The sequence below is a fragment of the Polistes dominula genome, unplaced genomic scaffold (assembly GCF_049000335.1).
Source record: "Polistes dominula isolate Pdom_NZ unplaced genomic scaffold, Pdom_raw_medaka contig_37, whole genome shotgun sequence".
NCBI lineage: Eukaryota > Metazoa > Arthropoda > Insecta > Hymenoptera > Vespidae > Polistes > Polistes dominula.
Window position 1 is genome coordinate 2,488,721 of NW_028301169.1, and position 24,453 is coordinate 2,513,173.

General features: G+C 25.1%; 3 protein-coding genes across 4 annotated transcripts; 1 reads left to right on the forward strand and 2 right to left on the reverse strand.

The window, feature by feature from the left end:
- Window positions 1-2,986: 2,986 nt before the first annotated feature.
- On the reverse strand, window positions 2,987-5,328 carry LOC107069421 (E3 ubiquitin-protein ligase MARCHF3). Its single transcript, XM_015326720.2, has 4 exons — window positions 4,887-5,328; window positions 4,271-4,434; window positions 3,956-4,182; window positions 2,987-3,601 (listed from the first exon to the last, which is right to left on the reverse strand). Exons 1-4 carry the CDS (start codon window positions 5,071-5,073, stop codon window positions 3,376-3,378), a joined length of 804 nt encoding a protein of 267 aa, XP_015182206.2. The 5' UTR covers window positions 5,074-5,328; the 3' UTR covers window positions 2,987-3,375.
- A 1,104-nt stretch (window positions 5,329-6,432) lies between these two features.
- l(2)37Cd (general transcription factor IIIC subunit l(2)37Cd) lies at window positions 6,433-9,435 on the forward strand. Its single transcript, XM_015326785.2, has 7 exons — window positions 6,433-6,899; window positions 7,032-7,226; window positions 7,317-7,863; window positions 7,940-8,515; window positions 8,606-8,814; window positions 8,890-9,073; window positions 9,150-9,435. The coding sequence occupies exons 1-7, from the start codon at window positions 6,744-6,746 to the stop codon at window positions 9,320-9,322; spliced, it is 2,040 nt and encodes a 679-aa protein (XP_015182271.2). The 5' UTR covers window positions 6,433-6,743; the 3' UTR covers window positions 9,323-9,435.
- A 66-nt stretch (window positions 9,436-9,501) lies between these two features.
- Window positions 9,502-22,866, reverse strand: slf (C-type lectin domain-containing protein slf). Of its 2 annotated transcripts, XM_015326786.2 has the most exons (4): window positions 22,320-22,866; window positions 21,182-21,320; window positions 11,537-11,716; window positions 9,502-10,470 (listed from the first exon to the last, which is right to left on the reverse strand). In XM_015326786.2, the coding sequence occupies exons 2-4, from the start codon at window positions 21,318-21,320 to the stop codon at window positions 10,088-10,090; spliced, it is 702 nt and encodes a 233-aa protein (XP_015182272.1). In that variant the 5' UTR covers window positions 22,320-22,866; the 3' UTR covers window positions 9,502-10,087. The 2 variants fall into 2 exon arrangements, with proteins under 2 accessions (XP_015182272.1, XP_089035206.1); XM_089179080.1 differs by lacking the exons at window positions 21,182-21,320; window positions 22,320-22,866 and adding an exon at window positions 16,955-17,133.
- Between the last annotated feature and the right edge of the window lie 1,587 nt (window positions 22,867-24,453).

The window sequence follows — 24,453 nt, forward strand, 5'->3', positions numbered from 1 at the left end:
ATTTATAACGCAATTTTTTATTGTTAATGATAAACAAAATGTTTTTCAAAAATAATCGTTTCGTTTTATCCTTTATGTTTCACTTTTTGTGAAACAATTTATGTTCCAATATTTTGTTTGTTATACAACCATATTATCTCGTCCCATTTTTTTCTTTAAGTTCGTATTTAATTTGAATAAATATTATACACTAAGAAGAGGGCCAAGGAAAATTCTTTTCCTTGGATATGGTGGTCGAATAAAAAAAAAAAAAGAAATGAAACGATCGAAAGTTAGGGTTTTATGTGGTAACAAAGTCTGTGACTCACATCATCGAAAGATTATATTCCCTGTGTAAAGACAATTTAACCCACTTTATTAAGTTACGGTTTGGAGAAACGATTGTTGAATTTAATATGCCAGTACAGAGAAGCTTACCAGCAAATTAATGTGTCGTATATAATAATTTGAAGGTTAGATATATGGAATTAGAATTGTCCTTGTCGTAGAAAATCTTTTACCATTTTTTAAATTACCTTATTTTAATTTCAACGTATCGATGATTATATAAACTTACATCGATGAAATTTATACGAATCTATAGAACAAACAAAAATGAAGAATAATAAACAATAATTTGCAATATATATATATATTTTTTTTTCAATTTCTGAACGAAAACGTGATCTGTAGTTTGTGTGTCATGATGTTTTTAATAAATTAAACATGACTCATTTAGTTAAACATACGAATCTTATTAATTCATTTGAAATAATAGAATATTCTAACATAACCTATAATATAGAAACAATTTAACAATTAAAATAGATCTGACGATAATCGTTTGAAAATATTAAACGATATGATGTCACACATGTGACTTCGATTATCACATAATATAGTTTTCTACATCGAATAACAAAAAGAGAAAAGGATAAAGACACCCTTTATTAGAACAGATAAAATATTCAATAATGGATAACGTAGCTTGAAACATTTAGCGTTTAGATATCGATTGTTCTTAAGGATATATCGAAAACTTTATGAATATACATATTATATTATATCGTGAATATGATACTATTAAAAAAAAAAGAAAAGGAAATTTATTTCGTCATAATATGACATCAAACTGAATAATAAAACGTAAATTAATGTAAATTTTAATCGTACGAATTGTTTTTTTGTAAAGGAACAAAATTATTTCCAAAAATTCCTCCACAAATAATCAGAATGGGTGTGTAATAGTCGCCATATTTGTTTCTACTATTCAACGATTTTTCCAATTAATAAAACGTAAATTAAATTTGAATTGAACGAATTATTTTTTGGTCGTAAATTAATGTAAATTTGAATTATATGAATTATTTTTTTGTAAAGGAACAAAATTATTTCCAAAAATACGCCCACAAATAATCAGAATTGGTATATAACAGTCGCCATATTTGTTTCCAACATTCAACGATTCTTCCGATTAATAAAACGTAAATTAATCGAAATTTGAATTGAACGAATTATTTTTTGGCCGCAAATTAATGTAAATTTAAATTATTTGAATTATTTTTGTATAAAGGAACAAAATTATTTCCAAAAATACGACCACAAATAATCAGAATTGGTATATAACAGTCGCCATATTTGTTTCTAACATTCAACGACTTTTCCGAATAATAAAATTAATGTAAATTTGAATTATATGAATTGTTTGTTTATAAAAGAACAAAATTATTTCCAAAAATACGCCTACAAATAATCAGAATTGGTATAAAACAGTTGCCACATTTGTTTCTAACATTCGACGATTCTTCTGAATAATAAAACATAAATTCGTCCACAAATAATCAGAATATATAACAGTTGCCATATTTGTTTTTAATATTGAACGATTCTTAAGAAGCTGATGACCTTAATAATGACCCTGATAAATACTAACTTTCTTGTTTCTTAGCTGGTGGATGAGAAACCGATGGCGCTGACAACGATAACCACGTATCGGCAGAATGTTTCTAAGGTTAAATTATTTAAAACTGTAATTCAGTTACAGCTGTCCATTGTCCCATACATCTATGCATAATTCTTAGTTGACGAGCTAAGTTAGTATCAAATGTTTCCAATGACACTGTTTCCTTTTTTCTTCATTACAGTCGAATTGTTTTTTAGACCCCTCACTCCAGCCCCTCCCAAAAAAAGAAAAGAAATAAAAAAAAGGGTAATCAATTTTTTACCAGATATCTTTCATACTTCATTATCAATAATTTGATTCACGTTGTCCAACAAAATCATGATTGTATTTAAAATTGTATAAATTGTTCTTTTTCATACTATTTTTTCTTTAACATGTAGAAATAAAAAATATAACTAGGATTGTTCGTAGTTATGCAATGTGTATATTGTTTGTTAATATTTTTTTTATATTTAAAATTCATTGAATGTTTTGACGTTGCATAACAAAATGTTCAATCGAATAAAAACGTTAGATGTTAAATAGAATATATTAGAAAAATATGAACGATTCGTAATGCGTATTAAAGAGTTCACTAGAAATGAAAGTAGAAAAGTTCCCTGATTATATCCAACAAGTACTACGAATTGTTGAAAAGGTCAAAGATGACACAAAAAGGCTATTTACCATGCTCGATGTTATGAAGTATGTAATAATTTTAATAAAAATATTTCGTGGTGTATTTAATAAATCGTTTCATATATAAAAAAAAAAAAAAAAATACACTAGATACTTTTTTTCCAAATGATATGATATTACTGATTGTTATTTTATTGTTATAAATAAATATAAAAAGAAAAATTGATAACAAATCAGTACTTAAGATATCTTAGCATTTTTTTTTTTTGAGTTTATACAATCGGGTATAGAAAAGGTGTTCCATCGTTTAAAAAGAAACATATATGTATAAATAAATAATGAATTAATTGTAATAATAAGATTTTCTTTATTATTTAAATAAAAAAGAAAAAGAAGGAACCTTATTATTTTTTAAATCGAGATGTGATCTTTATTAAAAAAAAATAAAATAAAATAAAATAAAATAATATAAATTTATACGTTCATTCCTAAGAATAAAAAAAAAAAAAAGAAATCACAGTTCGATAAAAATAGTTTCTTCATAAAATATTACACACAGTGGAAAAGAGTTCTAACATATTTTCGCCATTTTTCTTTACATCTTTTTTCTCGACATATACATATATATATATTATGTTATATAAATATATATTATGTTAGAGAGAGTAAAATATATTTTACATTTTCTTTGAAAACGTTTTTTTCTTTATCCCACATTTTTGTTGTTGTTGTTGTTGTTGTTTTTTTCGTTTACATAAAAAGATGATAACACAGATGATAAAAAAAATTGAACTTAAATAATAAAAATAAATTACTCAAACGAATGTCATCTGTTGTTGTATGTTGTAAAGTGGATCAACGTTGTTTCTAAAAATAGGAATAAAACAAGTGAAACGATTATTATTACGAATTGTATCATCGTTTCTATTATCATTAGTTATCCAATAAGCTTTTATATGAGCAGTTCCGGATTTGTGTTTGACGAGTAACTTTATATCAAGATTTTGTTTACGCCATTGTATTAATGATATATAATGAAACCTGTAATTACACATATAACATTATTAAATCTAACATATATTCAACACAATAAATGTGAATACATTTATAAGATAAAATATATTAGATTGTCCGGAAAGTTCGTGCCGATTTCCGATAGATGGCATTAAAGTTCGTTTGCTAAAAAAAAAAACAACCTGAGAAGTTCTGAACGGAAGAAATTTTGAAGCTACCCTTAAAGATGGAGAAAGATTGTAAAACAGAATGGCACTTAGATATAATTTAATAAATATATACCAACATTAACAACAAAAACTTAAATTGCAAAACATTTCAATCTTTCATCAAAATCGGCACAAACTTTCCGAACAATCCAATATTATTATTCAAACGTACCTTATTGTAATGATCAACCATAAACAAAATGTGATTACCAGCATACAACAAAGTACAGCTAAGCCAATACCTTCCCAAAAACCTAATCGTGCATATGCATTAGCACCAATTCCACACAAATAAGTGGCAACTACACATAATGGCATGAGTACTACTAAACAAATCATATCTCCGGTGATTCCTTGTGGTCCATAAGCGGATGTACTTCTCCACCATTGGAAACAAGACTAAAAAAATGTTTGTTTTTTGTTCAAGATTTTCAATGAAATGAATCATCAATCATATTTATAATGAAATTTTAATGTTAATAATTACTTGACACAATGGTTTTTCCTTTTTCTCAAGAATGAAAGTATACTTGCAAATTTCGCAATGATCTGTGTTCGATGCAGACAACCATTTTTCCAAACAACTAGCATGTATCAAACCTAAACTACCGGTACAATCGCAAGGATCTATTAATTCTTCAATACTGTCATCTATTTGATAACAAAAGAAATATAATAAACAAATATATTATTATTATTATTATTATTATGATTATGATTAGTTGGCATTAGGAACTCGAAAGTTCATTGCCACAAATCCCGCCATTGTTCCCGTCCTTAAGCGCGATCCTTCCATTACAAACAAATATATTAGAAAATTCAATTAAAAATTTGTCACAGACGAGATTTAATCTTAAATATAACGATAGATAAATGATCTTTCATATATCAATAACCAATTAAGACGATGAAGATAAGATTACATATTTGAAATTACGAATGATCTCATATTTATATATATAAAAAAAACTATTAATTGTCTTTAATGTTAACTTTATAAATTTAATATAATTACGTTAAAATAAATGACCGCGAGACACAAATGTGGGAACAAAAAATAAGTAAATAAATAAGAAAAAGATAATAGAAATATAGTAAAATACCTTCGTGACAAATTCGACAGTAAATATTCGAATGGCTGTTTCGTTTATCCGATGTCATGATGGATCGGTAGAAAGATGACAATGTTGTTTTCAAAGAAACGATCGTTTTCAGTTGGTCCGTCGCTCCGATGGCGACGGACGATGAATTTATTGTTGTTGATGATGGGTTGCTTCGTTCGGATTCCATCGTATATACGTATATATACACATATATATTAAAACGTTCGTTATCACTTCTATTATCATGAAATTATCGCGGGAAATGGTAACACGTTCAAGACGCAGGATACTACAAAATACTTTTCACATTAGACACGTTTAAAATAGTTGTCCTCTTTTCAAATACTTTCCTTCTTATAAACGTTTAATAACTCTTTAGTTTGATATTATATACACATATTGATATACACACAGTTATACTTTGACATTGACGACAATAGCAGGATGTTTTGTTCCGTTCGAAGGTAAACGATGGGACTTTTAATAATTTTCGAATACCATTTATATCTTTCATACTTACGTGTTATCATTATATTTTTTCGTTCAAAAGTTATTTTTAAATATATATATATATATTTTTTTACTTTTTTTCATTTTTATTCAAATACGAATGTTGTTTTTATTAATAAATTATTTTCTTTCGAAACAAATTTGCGTTAAAACTAAAATTAATTAAATTTGTAATTTAAATTAAATTCAACGCGTGATCTACAATGACAAAATAATTTATTAAAACTAAATCATATGTGAATTTAGTATGAAAAGTGTAGAAAAATAAAATAAAATTAATTAACGACAATAGGAATTTTATTTTCAAAATTATAAAACCCAATAAGCATTGAATACGATGAAAGAATCGGTTCAAATGAAAATTCGTTTGAAATAGTCTCATTTTATTTCAAAATAATAAAATGCATCTTAAAGATTGTTTTATAAAATATTATACAAAATAACAATATATAATTTAATGTTTAATAAATGTCCCTATTACTTTATCTGCATCTGTATATAATAATAATTTATTATGAGGTTTTGTTTTTCTTATACATTTGCGAAAACTTACACCATAATTTCTTATGATCATACATTTTGTTCAATTTCAATGATCAATGATCTATTCGTAAGATAAAGAATTTTTTTTTTTTTTTACATGATCTGATTAATTGCTATTTTTAAAACAGACTTTTGATTGTGTAAAAATGATACTTCAAAATGACCTATTTTTAAATACGCGATTTTTTCTAAAGATAATAATATTTTATCCAAAATATCAATTAATCAATTTAGGTAAAAAACTATTATCTTTAAAATCAGTTGTAGATCATCACAATCTAGATAAAATTGCGAACAATGTAGAAATTGTTTAAAACCATAATAGGTTATATGACAATTTCTATAAGAACAAAAAAATGATAAAATTGTTAATAATTATAAATAATTAATTAAGAAACATTAACATAAGAAATAATGAATACTTGTATTTATTTACGTTGTATGTGTGGCCAACCTGATCAGAAGAAACGTCAAATATTCCAAACTGTTTTCACGTTTCTGATCAGGTTAACCACACATACCATGTGAAAATAGTTTGTAATAGTATTTAATATTAGTATTAATTTTTTAATCTTTTTATTTATTGACGTTTAATAATTAACGTATTATAATGTTAATAATATTGTTAAAAAATTTGAAAAAGACTTTTTATACCGCGAAAAATACAATGTGTTGCGCATTCTCGCATTTAACATGACGAGCTTTTAAAGAGGTTACCTAACCTCAAAATCGTGCATGCAACTAATGTTCTGTCTGGTGCTTATTATTTTTTATTCTTAATTATTTATCGTTAGACGACGCAACATGAATATTCCTGACATTACTAGTGAGGATGAATTGTTAGATAATGATGACGACAAAGATTTAGATTTTGATATACAAAATTATGAAGATGAGATTAATAATGAAGATTCAGATGAATTTACAGATAATAATGATAATGATAATAATGATGATAATGTAAGTAGTTTATAGATATTTAGTAGATAATATGTTTATTTTTATTTATAATTGCATTGATTGCATGATGATTGTGTGTGTGTTTTATTTTTGATTATTAATTAAACATATATGTTATACATATATACATAGAAAGAAGATGATAATGAAGGAGAGGAAAATGAAATGGAGGAGGACAATTATGAAGAAGAAAATGAATACATTGGTCCAGTTTTACCAGATGGACATAGATTTGATAGAAAATTTACTTGCATCAAATATCCAGGAAACGTTGTTAATCCAGACAAAGCTATCAAAACGTTAGGTGGTATCGAATCAATTTCTACGGTATGTATATTATGAATTGAATATTATTAAAAAGAGATTTCACATTATCTTCTGCATGATAATTTTCTTAATAATTTCTTTCTTTGGTAGGCGGTAGATGCTCCCAACAGACGTCTTGAATTAAGATTTAGACCTGATGATGGATTCACTAAACCAACATGTGGTGATCGACATTCTAAAACTGCATTCTTACTAAGAGTTAGAGTTAAAAAACATAGGATTGACAAAGTACAAGAAAATGCTGAGAAATCTCAAAATGATGCACATATAGAAAGTATGAAAAATATAATGAAAAATATGTCTTTGAGTACTGATAGTTCTAAAAGTAATGTCGACCGAAATGACATTCAAAATAATCAGAAAAACTCTAAGAAAGATAATACTGTAACAGATTTAGTCGAACAAATACAAAACTGTAATTTATCGACAAAGACTGATACCAAAAGTTCTATCAAAAAATCTTCTAGTAAAATTTCTGATACTTCACCTGATACAAGCAAGAATTTGTTGAAAGAGAAAAAAAACATTGAACCAACTTTTGATCGTAATAAATATGAAGATCTTTCTCAAGATGAACAATATGAACTACCAAAATTAAAAATATTAGGAAGAATCGATACTGAATTTCAATTTAATAGTAAGTATATTAATAAATTTCATCAATTTTTATTTTATATTCATTGAATTTAATTATTACAACTTGTTGTTTATAGATTTGTGTGATTTTCAATATTTAACATTGACAGAAAAGAAAGACAATCCTAAAAAATTGGAATGTATATACGATAAAATATTTCCAACTGGAATTCCATCTTATTCGTGGTTAAAAAATGATGTACCTTTTTTCTTACCACCAGCTGCGTTCAGCAGAATGGACGGTGTACATCAATACGTACCCAAAACTGAAACTAATTCGCTATCAGAAAATGTCATTGGAAAAAATAAAAAACGTAGAGGAGGTTTTGTTAATTTTATTTGTTTCAAGACCCCAGGTGTTCCTACTAAACCACCGCATGGTATTGAGACTGCTATGAAAGTGAAATTTCTACAAAATATGCATATAGATAAAATTCGTCAAATGTTTGAGGAAAGACCAATTTGGTCTAAAAATGCTATATTATATCATACAAAGTTCACTACAGAACATTTAAAAATATTATTACCTTCTGTAGCATATTATTTTATAACAGGCCCATGGAGAATTATGTGGATTCGTTTAGGTTATGATCCTCGGAAGGATATTACAGCTAGAAAATATCAAACCTTAGATTATAGATTGAGAGCTATGCGTAAGAATATTTTCTTTTCTTCTCTTTCATCCATTTGCAGTTACATTATTTACTGCAGAAACTTATGTATATCTTTTATAAATCATATAGGTGGACTGGGTTATACAATAAAATGTAAAAGAAATTATTCAGAGTATACATTACCGTACAAATCTGCTCCAGCAGCTAAACCAAAGACTAGTATACTCACACCGAACTTAACTATGGAACCAGATGAGACAAAAGAAACCGAAATGAATGAAAATATGTATATTTATAGAGAAGGCATGGTTCCTCCTTCAAGACAAATGTTTTATCAGGTTCATATTATATATTAGATTTATATCTTTTAAAAAAAATAGATATACAATATTGAAATTATTATTTTGTTTTAGTATTGCGATATTCTTGTGGACGAGGTACAAGAAATGTTGGCAAAACTTCCTGATCCTTTACCTGGTACAAGATGTCATGAAAAAAGGGGATGGTTACCAAGTGGTTTTGATACTCAATGTAGAGAAATAATTAATAAACAAATTCGTAATGTTTTAAGAAAACAATTGAACATACCAGAAGATCGTAAGTAATTTTGTTCTTTTAAATCATAGAAAATATGATTTATCAAAAGCATATTCTACGGATATTTGTTTTGTAGATCCTACAACACTTCCAAGAAAACGAAAATGGGGACCTGGTCATAGAATAAATAGAATTAATTGTAAAAAAAAGAAAACAAATGCAAATGTTGAACCATCTACTTCTAAAGCTAATGTAAAAACTTTATCAGAATCAAGCGAAGGAAAAGAAACTGTTATTAATAATGAATAAAGTGAATATTATTTAGATCATTTTTCTTTTATACCAATATTATGTATATATATATATATTCTTTAAAATGGAATGATTAATAAAAGATTATTATATGAAAAATCGAATAAAAACCTTGTTCCTTTTTTCTTTATAAAATAAGAATGAGACACGAAAGGTCAAAACAAAATAAAAAGCGCTTTCTTACTAGACCTACGTTTACGATTTATTCATAAATGTACAGAAACTGTCAGCCAGATATCTATCAATAAATACGTGTACATAATGAATTATTTTTTATCGGAAATATCATAATTACATATTGGACGATGTGGATAAAGTTATAGTTGAACTTCATTGGATAAATGAGAGAAGGAAGGAAAATGTTGCAACGATGAGACACTTTAAACTGAACATTTCTTTGTTTTTTTTTTTTATGACAAAATCAAATTCTAAAACGAATATTTCCTTTAAATTAATCAGAATAATTAATGATAATTATGAACAATTCCTACACTTTTGAATAAAAGGAACACAAGGCCAATGAAAAAAAGAAAATGATGAAATAATAAGAACGAATTGTTTCTAGATTAAAATAACTGATATGAAAATATATTCAAATAGTATTTTCCTTGTACCAATTTCATTGAATTAATGCAACATTATCATGTCTCTATTGCAACGTGTAATAAAAGCAAAGAAGGGGTGGGTGGGTGTTGATGATTCTGATGAGGAAGGACCACCGTCGTGATATCACGTTGGCCTGAGAAATTGTATAAAAGCATCTCACAGACGAATACCACGGTTGGTATTTGCGACATAATTGAGGAGTTCCTCGGAATCTTCGCAAACGAAAGGTTTCTCGTGGTAGCAAGCAACATCATGCCAAGCGATACCATCGTTGTAAACGTTGTTAAGTACGGATAAACAGGACTCGTTGGTACCGTTGATATCGAATTCTGCATTATCAGGTTGCCTAACTTTCTTGTGTCCAGTTTGAGACCAAGGATTGAAACCCCAGCCAGGTGGTATTTGGTTGGTTGGTGCCATTTTCTCACGATTTGCCGACCAGAACCAACCGTACAATGATTTAGGTTCCAAATCGCGTCGGTTTTCGCAACCCTTGAAATCACAAAGACGACCGGATGTCCAAATGTAAGGAACGTCGTCTGAAAAAAGAAATAAGAAAAATAAAAGTAGTTCGAGTAACATAATGGAAATGTATAATTTTGCAATTTTGACAATTGAAATTGTTTTCGTCTTTTTTCTTTTTTTTTTTTTTTTATTAGTCGAAGAAAGAAATCTTTGTGGATTGTGCGAAAAAAAAGAGATCTGAGACACGAGACACTATACAATACTATTGCATAAAAAGATGAGATCGCAGCCTCAACCCACTTAAAGATTCTTCGCATCACCTTGAAAGATCGACGGTTATACTCTTCTCGTCATTTTTTTCTTTTTTTAATGAGATTCCTTTTGATGATTTAAGATTAGAGAAAAATATTATACGATACTTGTGTTTGCGTTACGATTCGATTAAATTATTATCGATTTAATATTGAAGATATTTTTATTATTATGAACACTGGTGTATTTAGAAATATTGTTAAGTTAAGAAATGTTTTTAGTTGCCAATCAATAATTAAGTCAGCTTAGTTTCGTTAATCATCAAATACTCGTTGGAGTATAACATGTAACATGTTACGTCGTTAGGTAGTTTCGTTTCGAAATATTCGAGACGTCAAGAATGATGTATCTTGTGAGAATGAAAGTTACGACGGGCGTATAAATCATTTAAGAATTCCCGCGTGTGCTTCGTTATTAACGACATTTTCTTCTTCGGTTGATTCTTAATGCTGTTGTATAGAACTTTCTAAGGTTATCGTGTCACGTCTCCTTATGTTAGTCGTTGAAATTCTTACGTAGTATCTTCTCTCATTGATGATTTTCATAATTTTACATATTTCTTTATTTAAATTTAATACTCATGACTACTTTGTTTACGATTTCTATCTCTCTTTTTATTCTGTGGTATCGATTTTTTTATTTTTTTATTTTTTATCGAAGAATAAAAAGAAAAGAATAACGCGTGAAGACGAATAAAGAAAATTGTCCCAATTGCATTTGAAATTGAAATTGAAATGATGAACGAAGGATAAATGTGATTGATTTAAGTATCATTTTCTAATTATCGATCATATCGATCATTATTTCGTGATTTATTATTATACTCACTCTGTTGTATAAGTCTAAAGATCATATTATTTTCCTCTTGAGTTTCCATAGATACTAAATCCATACAATATTCTCTGCAAATGTTTCTGGCATCCAACCAATCGACTTTTTGATTAGCATGGGCAGGAACATGTCCGCTGTAGAAATAATTGTGACCACGGAAATTGAATTGTTTAGGTCCTGAAAATAACAAAACAATAACAAATTAATCACAATATTTATAATTAACAAACATACGAGATAAATTCATTCAAAAATATTTGTCAAACATATTTAGTTCTGTTTAAAATGTAATAAATATCGAATGGACCAATTTTAATGGCGAACTTTATCAATAAATTTTAAAATAAAATTAAAGATATATGATAGTTAATGTTGAATAAATAGAAATACTAAAATATCAAATAAAATATAAAAAATAGAAATACAAAAGTATAAAATAAAATATACAAAAAATATATACAAAAATATATATAAAATACATATATAAATACATAAAAAATAGAAATATAAAAATATACAAAATATAAAATAAAAGAAAAAAAACAAATAATAAAATAAAGAAAATTTACTTAAAAGTTTTCTCTTTCTATTTGAATACAAAAAAAAAAAAAGAAAATATATTTATAAAAAAAAAAGATGGAGAAAGAATCACACTTATAACACAGAATCTAAATACACATATAATGTTTCGTAACACGGCGTTAGGTACCACTATTACTACTACTACTATTACTATTACTATTACTATTACTACTACTACTCATAATGGAACACACGTCGTAAATTGTCGATGGGAGAGGCATACCTGCATAAATACCGAGAAAAAGTATAAAACCGTTGACATTTAAAGCGAACGATAATGACGCGACGCCGATTACAAACCCTCTTTCCTAGAGCAACAACGGTGCTCACTCATCATGAAGATGAAGATGAAGATGAAGCTGAAGATGAAGAAGAAGAAAATGAACAAAACAACCAAGACAACGAAGCCAACAGTGAAGATGATTATGATGATGACGATGATGATAATAATGATGAAGATGATTACGATGCACGCAAAATCGAATAATCGGCCCACATAAGCATAGATAAATATTTTTCTACGTAGACCATCCACTTGGTCACCTGCAATTTTCTTCAATTGTTCAGCCAATTATCGGAGTTTAAAAGATAGCGTATAACCATACTCGTTCACTTTGGGACACAATGTATGTAAGCAAAAAGGCGTACATTTGTTCTTTTTCTTCTTCTTCATCTTCTTCTTCATCTTCTACTTCATCTTCTTGTGTAATACAATTATCTACGAATTTTTCTACGAGTTTTATGTGAAAGTTGAAGTTGCGTCGTTGTTAAAAAAGAAGAAAAAAAAAGAAAAGATAAAAGCGAATAAAAGGGGACACAACAACAAAAAAAATAACCTCAAAAGACATTTGTATTCTTGAGTAAAAGTAGGGGTGGGGGAAGAGGAGGAGGAGGAGGAGGAGGAGGTATAGTCAACTTTTGATATTTCGTATAGTTATATAAGAAACTTTTTAATAAACGTTTATATACTTCGATGACGTTATGATGACGAAAATGATTTAGTCTTTGATATCTAATTTCTACACACTTGTATATGTGTGTGTGTGTACATGTATTCTTTTGTAATAAATGTTGATCGAAATATCGATTAAAAGATTCTATGTTAGAAGAGTTATAGATCAAAAATAAAATATATAGGATTGAAATTCCATAGATGTTGCAAATTCATGTTAAATCGTGTTATTTTCTTCTCGACATATCGCGGTAGTCGATCGAGACTCACCGGGTTCTTCGTGCACGTGTTCAGCAAGACATTGACCGCGGTTAAACGATTGTAAAAGTTGACGTGTGTCGTGTAATATACAGCAACGTCTTATACATACTATTGTTTGACAACACGCAAATGCATTAATTCTATCTGTATATATTGTATAAATTCATAAATTAAATGGTTGGAGATATGTGCAATAGTTTGTCAGATTAGATTGATTAGATTTTTTTGTTTGTTTTTGTTGGTAAAATGACTGGACTCTTTGAAATGATCTAACTGTATCGAAGAGAAATCGTACGTAATCTAAAATGACTTAGTAAATTTATGTAACTCGTATAAAAAAAAAAAAAAAGATAGAAAGATAGAAAGAAATTAAGAACAAATAGTGATGGGTTTAATATGAGTCAAAAGATGGATTAAATTAATCAATACAATTACTGTTTATAATTAAAATATATATAATATTTTTTATATTTATATTATATAATTATTTATTTAATATATTAAAAAAATAATATATTAAATAATAATGAATTAAAAAATATTTAGTAAAATAATATAAAGAGATAAGTTAAATAAGAATGATGATATTTATTTATTGTTACGTCAAAAAATATATTCGATGATACTCGATTTCAAGATAGAAAGTAAAAGAACACAAGCAAGTAGGACCGTGTAAATTCAAATCGACGTTATGGTGGAATGATTGCAGCACACACCTCTCATCGTGTTTCTATACTACCAACAACAACGAATAAATACGAAGAAAAGGATGAAGATGAAAATGAAGAAAAAGAAAAAGAAAAAGAAAAAGAAAAAGAAGAAGAAGATCCGTCCATCAGGTGGTGTATTACGACATAGGACAGAGTCGTGATTCTCTCGATCTCGGTATAAATTTAACGAACCTCCAAGTACTAACAGTGGAACAAGAATTACGACTGTCAAGGCACCTGAAGATGTGTGTTCCCAAGGCGACCAAGATAGGCACACCTTAAAATTATTTACTTTCTTTTCGTTTTCTCTTTATACCACTTTCTTACTTTCGATTAAATACAAATTTTAAATCGAATAATATGAGTACTGTTTTCTATGTATATATATATATATATATATATATATATATATATATCTGTCTCTCTGTCTCTTTCTATGTATGTATGTATGTGTGTGTGTGTGTGTAAATTGCAAAAGATTATAAAGATAATACGAATCAAATATTATACGATAAAGATGATGATGATGATGATGATGATGATGGTAATACGGATTAATATTATTATACTTATTATACGTGATTTTCTTCTATACGTACTTGATTATATAAAAAAAAAAAAATGAAGGAAAACGATTAGAGAAGAAGAAAAAATGTTTAACTCGATATCTCTCGTGAACATTAGTAATTTAAAATCGTTATATCATCGTTCATTAAATATTTATATACTTTTATTATATTTTACGTCCCGTTTGTCTTCCCTCTGTGTCAAGGAACTCCCATATTTATTACGATAATCGTTTGACTCATGAGTACCGTTGTTAACTGACGATAATTGTGTAATCCCGTATACAAAAGAAACTTTGAGATGTTTATTTTTTTATATCTCTTTTTTTTTATTCTTTTTTTTTTGGGGCACTCGAATGTTCACTAATATTTTTGACAAGATTTATTATTGAATTATTGATCACGAATATTCAATTGATTTATTATATATTTCATAATAAAAATCAAACAAAATGTCTTCCTTTTTTTAAATTGTCGAATTGTTGTTCAACATTGAGGTTAGGATTTTCAATAAGATTTATTATTGAATTATTAATCACGAATATTCAATTGATTTATTATATATTTCATAATAAAAATCAAACAAAATGTCTTCCTTTTTTAAATTGTCGAATTGTTGTTGAACATTGAGGTTCTGATTTTCAATAAGATTTATTATTGAATTATTAATCACGAATATTCAATTGATTTATTATATATTTCATAATAAAAATCAAACAAAATGTCTTCCTTTTTAAATTGTGGAATTGTTATTGAACATTGAGGTTATGATTTTCGATAAGATTTATTATTGAAATATTATTTATGAATATTCAATTGATTTATTATATATTTTATAATAAAAATAAAACGAAATGTCTTCCTTTTTTAAATTGTCGAATTGTTGTTCAACATTGAGGTTAGGATCTTTTTTTTTTTTTAAATCATTTTTTATATTTGACGTAAAGAAAGAGCAAAAAAAGATAATTTACAAATCCGGAACTTGAGTTATTCTATGACAAATTGTTGTTGAACATTGAGGTTATGGTTTTTTTTTTCTTTTTCTTTTTTAAATCATTTTTTAGATTCAACATAAAGGAACAGAACAAAAAATATAATTTACATATACGTAACTCGAGTTATTCTACGATAAATTGCATGTACCCGTTAATTTTGATAATGATATGCAATCATTATCGATGTATGAGATATTTTATTGATAAAAGATCTGTTTTTTGTAAATTTGCGTGCATCATTAAGAATGTATTATAAAGTTAAAAATGAACATTAGAGAGAAAGAAAGAGAGAGAGAGAGAGAGAGAGAGAGAGAAAGATCGATATTCTCATTTTTACACGCGATTATGACGTGTGATTTCCATTCGCGTTGGAGAAAGTAGAATTCATTAATTTCGAGACATATATCGATCTCATTTTCGTTTTTTCTTTCTTTCTTTTTCTATCTTGTATATAGTTATTTTCATTTTTAATCGAATTCACTTTTGATATTCGATATCAATATTGTCCATTAAACAAATATATGTATCATTGATTGATAAAATAATCTTATAGGTTAAGTGAGTTCAAAAGTAACACAGAAGCCATTTTTATATCTTAGTCAAATGAATTACTTTCTCAAAAAAAAAGAAAAAGAAAAATAAATAATTTTCGAAACTTTTCAATAGGCCCATGTAATTTAATAAATTATAAAATAAATAAATAATGTTAATAAATTAATATAAAACATTAACACTTGATTGACGTTCGGTTAAAATATAAAAACATAAAATACTTAATGTGCATTTAATATACAATCTAGAAATGAAAGAAATTGAAAATGTTGGAAAATAGGAAATTTGATAAATAATATTTAAAAAAAACAAAAGAATAAAGAAACCAAATAAAAGGATTTAAAAATAAAATAATATACAAAGAAATAAATCAATAATGATAATAAAAAAAAAAATAAATATGTAAAATATCATATAACCTTTAAATGCGAATTTTCTATTCAGAACAATACTAAAAAAAATAATAATAATAATAATAAAAAACAAAATGTAAAATATTATATATATGTTATATATTATTATAAATATGTAATAAAACCATAAAAAAAATATATAATAAATAAAAACATAAAAAATAAAACATAATGAATAAAAATATAATATATTTAATAAAGAAGCTAAAAATGAAAGAAATTAATAAAAAAAAAAAATAAGAAATGCCCGATAAATAAAATAAAACAAAAACAACAAAAAGAAAAAAAGAAAAGAAGAAAGAAATGAAAAAAAGAAAAAAAGAAAAATTGGTTATTCCACGATTCGACTAAGAATCTCGTCATCGACAACCAAGTAAGTCTCACTCATTCGCGATGGTGAAATTTTTCTCTTCCACGCAGGTCAATGGGTCGACACGGCTCGTGAAGTGAATAACGGTTTTTCTTAGCTCTTTACAACTCTTCCTTTCCTCTCTTGGATTACAACGCACGCGATCATATTATAGCCGTTTCGACGATGAAAATCGAAAGTGTAAGTTCCTTCGTTCGTTTATTCGTTCATACGAATGAACAACTCGTTTTAAACTGGCACACTTGACCGCTTTTTACACCAATATCAATACAAAATATTTCAAAATCAATATATTCCCCTTTTAATTATTTAACTTATGTAATTTATTTTCAACGAAACTTCGAACTAACGAAGTTTCTTCTTTATTTTCTTCTTTCTTTTTTTTTTTTTTGTATTTCATTTTTCTCTACAGTTTATAATTAAATTTAATTATAGATTTATCTAATGATAAAATGTATGAGAATTGAGATTAAAGATAACGTCAAACTTATATTTTATATATGGCATAAATATATATATATATAGATAATTTATTATTAATATACATGTATATACAGAATATGTGTATGCTATTATATATATATATATATATATATATATATATATATATGCATATTATGAGATATTGAAGGATACGTACTGACATTAAAAAAAAGAAACAATTTGATTTTTTGGGGTGAACTTTGTTAAATTTCTTTCTCCAAAGAATTTTAATATATCATTTGTTTATAGTTCAATAGTACATATATAGTTAATAATAATTTGTGTTTTGAATTTTCCGAAAAAGAAAAATATGATGAAATTGTTTAACAAATTTTAACATATTTTTTTTTTATCAACAAGATTATCAAATTTATCTAATCAACGATACGTGTATTTTTTGTAGTATTATTTTTATTTTCTTTTTTCATAAAATTGTTTTGTGTTCATTTATTTATTTATTTATTTATTTATTTATTATTTATTTTTATTATTTATTACAATTATATTTGTGTTTTTTATTTTTTAATTTGTATTCAACGAAGAATTGATTTTTTTTTCCTTCTATTTTAATTCAATCCAATAAAATAATTACCGTAATTTCCACGGTATTTAATTAACGTGAATGGTACGAAAGAAACCGTGGGAGTGGATATTTTCTCGATAGAGAGGATGATGCCGATCTCTTTATAAATCCCCCTTCACCCTTCCACCCTCCACCAATCGATGAACAAGTTAATGTACTCTATACCTTCTCTCTATCTTATGGTTAGAATGTTTCATCTATCCGTTTAGAATGTCGAGAATTAGATAGAAGAGATAGAAAGAAACATACTTAAATTATGATCAAAATAAAAATAAAAAAGAAAAATAAAAATACCTCTAAAAAATTAATAATAAATAAATAAAAATATATATATATATATAATAATAAATATTCAATAAGATAAAAGAGTGATAGAAAAGATAAAAAGAAACATACTACTAAAATTATGATTAAAATAAAAATAAAAAAGAAAAACAAAAATCCTCTAAATAATTAATAATAAATAAATACAAAAAATATATATACCCTAATTAGGATTATTTATAGTAGTTATTATACATAACCCTTTATTAGGAATATATATATATATATATATATATATATATATATATATATTATATATTATAATAAATATATTATATATTAATATATAATGTAATATTAATATACATTAAAATTATATAAATATATAAATATATTATAAAATTACATTAAAATATTAATATAACATATATAATATATATTAATAATAAATATATAAATAATAAATATAATATATTATTAAAATTCTTTGTAAAAAGAAATGTACCCCAAAATATCCCTAAAAATCATATTGTTTTATTTTTTTAATGTCAGTACGCATTCTTCCAAATCTCATAATATATATATATTATAATGACAAAAGAGTTTCTTTAAAACGCCTACTTCTTACGACAGTCTTGTTCTTACAACAGTGACTTCTGAACATTTCACTTCCTGATCATCCTGCACTATACAAGGGAATTTATTATGTAATCGTTTAAACGTTCGACTTTTTAAATCACTCGTTTGGAGAATCATCATCAACATCGAGATGCAATCAACCGTATAGTGTATTCCATTTATACCACGTAAAACAAGTTTAAACTTAAACTTTTTTCATGATTACTTTTCTTTTTTTAAATCCTTATATAGAAATGATGTATTTTACGATAATGGCAATGTTGTTTTCTTTTTTTTTTTTTTTTTTTTTTACTGTAGTCTATTAATGAAATCATTCGAATTATTGCATTTGAATTATTCAAGACTTGAACAATCGCGAGAATTGCAATAAAATAAAATTTATTTATTTTTTTTTTTTTAATGTTAAACGTCATTGATGAATACCGTTATGTTTGAGGAAAAAAATTTATGAAATAAAAATACAGATGGGGAAAAGACAATATGACGATATGTAATTGTAAAAGGAGGAAAAAATGAAAAATGAAAAAAAAAAAGAAAAAGAAAATGTGAACGATCGATTATAATCGATTTGAGTAACGTCATCGACAAGAAACCCCCGTTATATCATTAAAATGAATCAGACAAATTGATTATCCCAAGATTCTTTGATAATTAACCATATCCTTTTATTCCATCGAATTAAAATTGAATTTATCTTTATAAATGATTGATCCGTCAAACGTGACAGTTTGACAAACCCGAATAATGTGAAGAAGGAATTTATTTCTTCGTATTTATTATTTAATACATTTCTTATGTCATATAGGAGTATATGTCAAATTAATTCTCATTCGACGTTCATAGTAAATTAGATATAACACGTTGATCAAATATTTATATATTTATATATATATATATATATATGTATACCTTTCACGTTATCTATATATACTTGTAAATAATTTTTAAGATACATCAATTATGCAGTAGAATAAAAATTATCTAATCGAATAGTTATCGAATACTTTTTAAGAATAAAAAATAAAAAACAAAAAAAAAGAACAAGAAAAGAAGTAAAAAAAATATATAAAAATACATTTAAAAAAGATAAAATAAAAATACATTCAAAAAAAAAAATAAATATATAAAAAATACATTCAAAAAAAAATTAATATATATAAAAAATACATTAAAAAAAAATAAGAAAAATAAAAATACATTAAAAAAAAATAAGAAATATAAAAATACATTAAAAAAAAAATAAACAAAATAAAAATACATTCAAAAAAAAAATACATTTAAAAAATTAAGAAAAATAAAATTACATTCAAAAAAAAAAAGAAATACATTCCAAAATAAAATAAAAAAATAAAAATACATTTCAAAAAAAAAACTAAAAAAAAAAAAAAAAACAAATAAAAATACATTCAAAGAATTATTGATCGTTTGATAATAAATATTTGTTTTTTTTCTGTTCTTCTATTTTCTTCTTTTTAAGTCACTGACCGATGCTTGGAAATATTTAAAAAAAAAAAAATAAAAAAAAAGAAAAGAAAAAGAAAGATGAGAAAAAAATAAAAAAGAAAAAAAAAGGAAAAACCACGAGTGTGTTGCTTGCATAAGAGTCCTCGACGATCTTGTCTGCTTTCAAAGCATGCGAAAGGCCTCTTTTAACGAGTACGTCAGTACTTTAACCTCGATTTCTTCTTTAAGTCGCTAAAACGATTCCTATCTTGATAATGAGGAATAACCTTCGAAATTTTTATTCTAATTGTTTTTTTATTTATTTTCTATTTCTTTTTTTTTTATTTCGTTATTTCTATTTTTTCCATTTATTTACCCCCTAGCCCATTTCAAATCAATACAATAATATATATATATATATGTTACTGTTAATTATATATAGTATTAAACTATATTATATAGTTACTATTACTGTTAACTATATAATACTATTAAATTATACTGTATCCTATAAACTGCAAATACTGTATATATATATATATATATATTTTAAACTATAAAAAAATCAAATTGTATACTACATATGTATATGTAGTACACATCATGATTTGCATGAATGTGTTATTTGTATTAAAAAATACAAATTATAATTATTTATAAAAAATCAACATAATCTGATTGAGAATACTGCAGTTGAGATCAAATGATAAAAAATAAAATAAAAAGAGGAATTTCTTTTTCTTTCTATATCCGTTCACCAAAATTTTGTAAAAAAAAAAAAAAAAAAAAAAAAAACAGATAAATTTAGTATGCTTATAGAAAAACTTACGGTTAGAACATTTTTGGGGATTAGGAAGAGATAAGAATCTTCCTGGCCTGTTACTGTGTGGTCTAGCTTCATTAATCGCTGGTTCTGCATTGCAGATAGCTGCCAGGACCAATACCAAGGTCAGTGGTAACAGGATCATCTGAAAAATAACAAGATAAATTAAAATAACACGAGTTAGAAGATAGATATAGTGGTATTAGAGAAAGTGAAAAAGAGAGATAAAAAAAAATAAAAGAGGAAAAAAAATAAAGATATAAATATGCGTGACAGGAAGACAAATATTTTCATTAATATACTGAAATCTTTCTAAGAATAATAATAATAATAATAATAATAATAATAATAAATATTTCCAGATAGAGAGAACGTTGTCGTTTGAATTTATATTCTATCTTTACAATTTTTATTTTATTTTTATTTTTATTTTTTATTTTATTTTTATTTTATTTTATTTTATTTTATACTTGTCGATAAAATTTTTGCAACGTTCTATTCGCGTATTAGGAATCATCGTAATTAAAATTATATACACACATATGACTCGTAAATATCCTGACAAATATCTTATTGATTTTTAATTGAGTAATTAACACAATCCGAAAAAAAAAGAAAAACATTTCTACAGAATTTTAATATATACACCTCTTCTTGCTTTCTTTTATAACTCCTTAACGATCGGTCGTAGTAAAATAAAATAAAAAATAAATTAAAATAAAAACTAAAAGCTATATACATAGATATATATTATAATAAATTATCAAAAATAAAATAAAATAAAAATGAGAAAGTAAAAAAAAAGTAATCAAATGCAAATGAATGATCTTTAACACTTTGATTTGACACTACTAATATTATTCAAAAAAAAAAAATACAAAAAAAAAATAAAAAAAAAAATGGACAAAAAAACCCAAATTATTATAATGAACTATCAAAAAAAATAAAAAAAAATAAAAAAAAGGAAAGCAAAAAAAAAATAATCAAATGCAAATGAATTATCTTAACACTTTGGTATGACACTACTAATGTAACTAAAAAAAAAAAAAAAGAGAAATAAAAAATTGACAAAAACAACCACACACAAAAAAAAAACAAAAAAAAAACAAAAAAGAGAATAACGAATGTTCGTTTCGAAGCTCACCTTGTTTATTTTTTAAGATCCTCTTTTTCTTTTTATAAATTTTTTTTGTTCCTTCTCCTACTACTCCTTCTCTCTCTCTCTCTCTCTCTCTCTTTCTTTAAAAAGTTAAGCCAAGAGGTTGACGGTTAAAGAAACGTAACTGATAGGATGTGGAGAGACGGGCCCCATCGTCGAGGATTATATAGAAACGGTCCCCACCAAGTCCCATAGCTCATCCCACCCTGGATATTGCAAGGACCCAACAGAACACGACGATGTCTGCCTGAATCGATCTTGCTCGTCATTAGAGACCTATTATTAGGGGTTAACCACTTGTACTCACTCGATTTTGTTCATTTTCAAAGGTCAATCGTTTCGTTTCACCCTTTGTCTATCTCTCTCTCTCTCTCTCTTTCTCTCTCTCATTCTCTATCTCTTTTTATCTTTATTTCAAACCTTTTTCATATTTTTTTTTTATTGTTTTTAACATTCTCTCTTATCGATAAATGATTTCTTTGTACACGCAACTTGACTCGCGTGTAAGATTACATCCTCTTTGTGTAATTTTTTTTATTTTTTATCCGATTTTCTATCATATAAGATAGTGTTTAAAATAACACCTAGAGAGTTTCTTTTATTCTCGTTTAAAGTTAATAATAATAATAATATATATATAAGTGTGTATTTATTTTATATATATTTGTTATATATAAAGTTATTTATTGCTTATGATATATAAATTATTATTTTAATTGCCATATCTGTGATATTAATAAATTATATTAATTGAATATATATATATATATATATATATATATATATATATATATATATATATATATATAATTTAATTAATAATAATTAATATAATATTAATACATACATATATTGAATGTATAAATATATTTATTTTATATATATTATTATAATTGTTATATATATGATATTAATAAATTATATTACTACAATAAAATATATTAAAATAATATTATATAATGTAATGTAATATAATATATAATATTAATATATATAATATTTAATATATATACAATATCTATTATAATATAATTACTAAACTATATATGTATATTTATTTTATATATTTATTATATATAAATTTATATATTATTTAAAATTTATATATATTATTATAATTGTCACATAGGTAATTATATAATATATATATCATAATTATATAATAATATTTATATAATAATTATATAAATATATTTATATAATAATATATATTATATATTTATATATATATATATATATAATAAATTATATATTAGTAATTAAGTCATTGCTGTTTTTAAAAAGCCATCTATCGACAAAATCCACAATCACTTAGTTGGCAACCCAATAATATATTAAAATAATATAATACAATATAATATAATTAATTATAATTATTAATACATGCATATACTGAATATATAAATAAAACTATAAATAAAAGAACGAAATCCTAGTACACAAAAAAAAGAAAAAGAAAGACATATATTATAATTATATACAAGGTGTCTTATATAAATCTTTCCAATATTTTTCTAAAGACTTGCGGTAAAGTAACCAACAAACATTTTAAACAAAAGTCTATGTATATATTATATGTTAAATATAATTTATGTTATATTATATCATTATATACATTATTGTAAAGGTAAAGAGAGAGAGAAAGACATGTTTTTTTTTATTAATAAGAAAATAATCAATAGTTATTACCAGTATCGTTGTAATATTTAACACACATCTTACATTACATGAGTATTATCCTCTTAACACTTTAAGAATGGAAAGAATGAACTAAGAACTTTCCATTTCTATCCTTTGATATCTATACGAAGGAAAAAATAAAGAAAAGAAAAGAAAAAAAAAAAAGGAATTTACGTCCATTAACATATCGTCCTGTTTTATGTGCTAAAACACGTTCCTTCCGCGTATTTTTATGATTCTCGAAATAATCGTAAAAAAGATTCGGAGTCGCGTGCGAAATCTCTTCTTTGTATTAATTCAAGTTATAACAAGAAAGAAAGAAAGAAAGAAGTAAAAAAATTCAAATATCCAAGACGAATATGGCAAAGGATCATTTATTTTGATCTATTAAATTACTCTTTTTTTCATGTTTTATTTTAAACATATTATTCTTTTGTAA

Coding starts and splice junctions, on each gene's coding strand:
- LOC107069421 (XM_015326720.2), bottom strand. CDS start 5,073: ATGGAATCCGAACGAAGCAACCCATCATCAACAACAATAAATTCATCG. Junction 4,435..4,886: donor CTGTCGAATTTGTCACGAAG/GTATTTTACTAT, acceptor GTTATCAAATAG/ATGACAGTATTGAAGAATTA. Junction 4,183..4,270: donor AGGAAAAACCATTGTGTCAA/GTAATTATTAAC, acceptor ACATTTTTTTAG/TCTTGTTTCCAATGGTGGAG.
- slf (XM_015326786.2), bottom strand. CDS start 21,320: ATGATCCTGTTACCACTGACCTTGGTATTGGTCCTGGCAGCTATCTGC. Junction 11,717..21,181: donor TCCCCAAAAATGTTCTAACC/GTAAGTTTTTCT, acceptor TGTTATTTTCAG/GACCTAAACAATTCAATTTC. Junction 10,471..11,536: donor CTTTAGACTTATACAACAGA/GTGAGTATAATA, acceptor TTCTTTTTTCAG/ACGACGTTCCTTACATTTGG.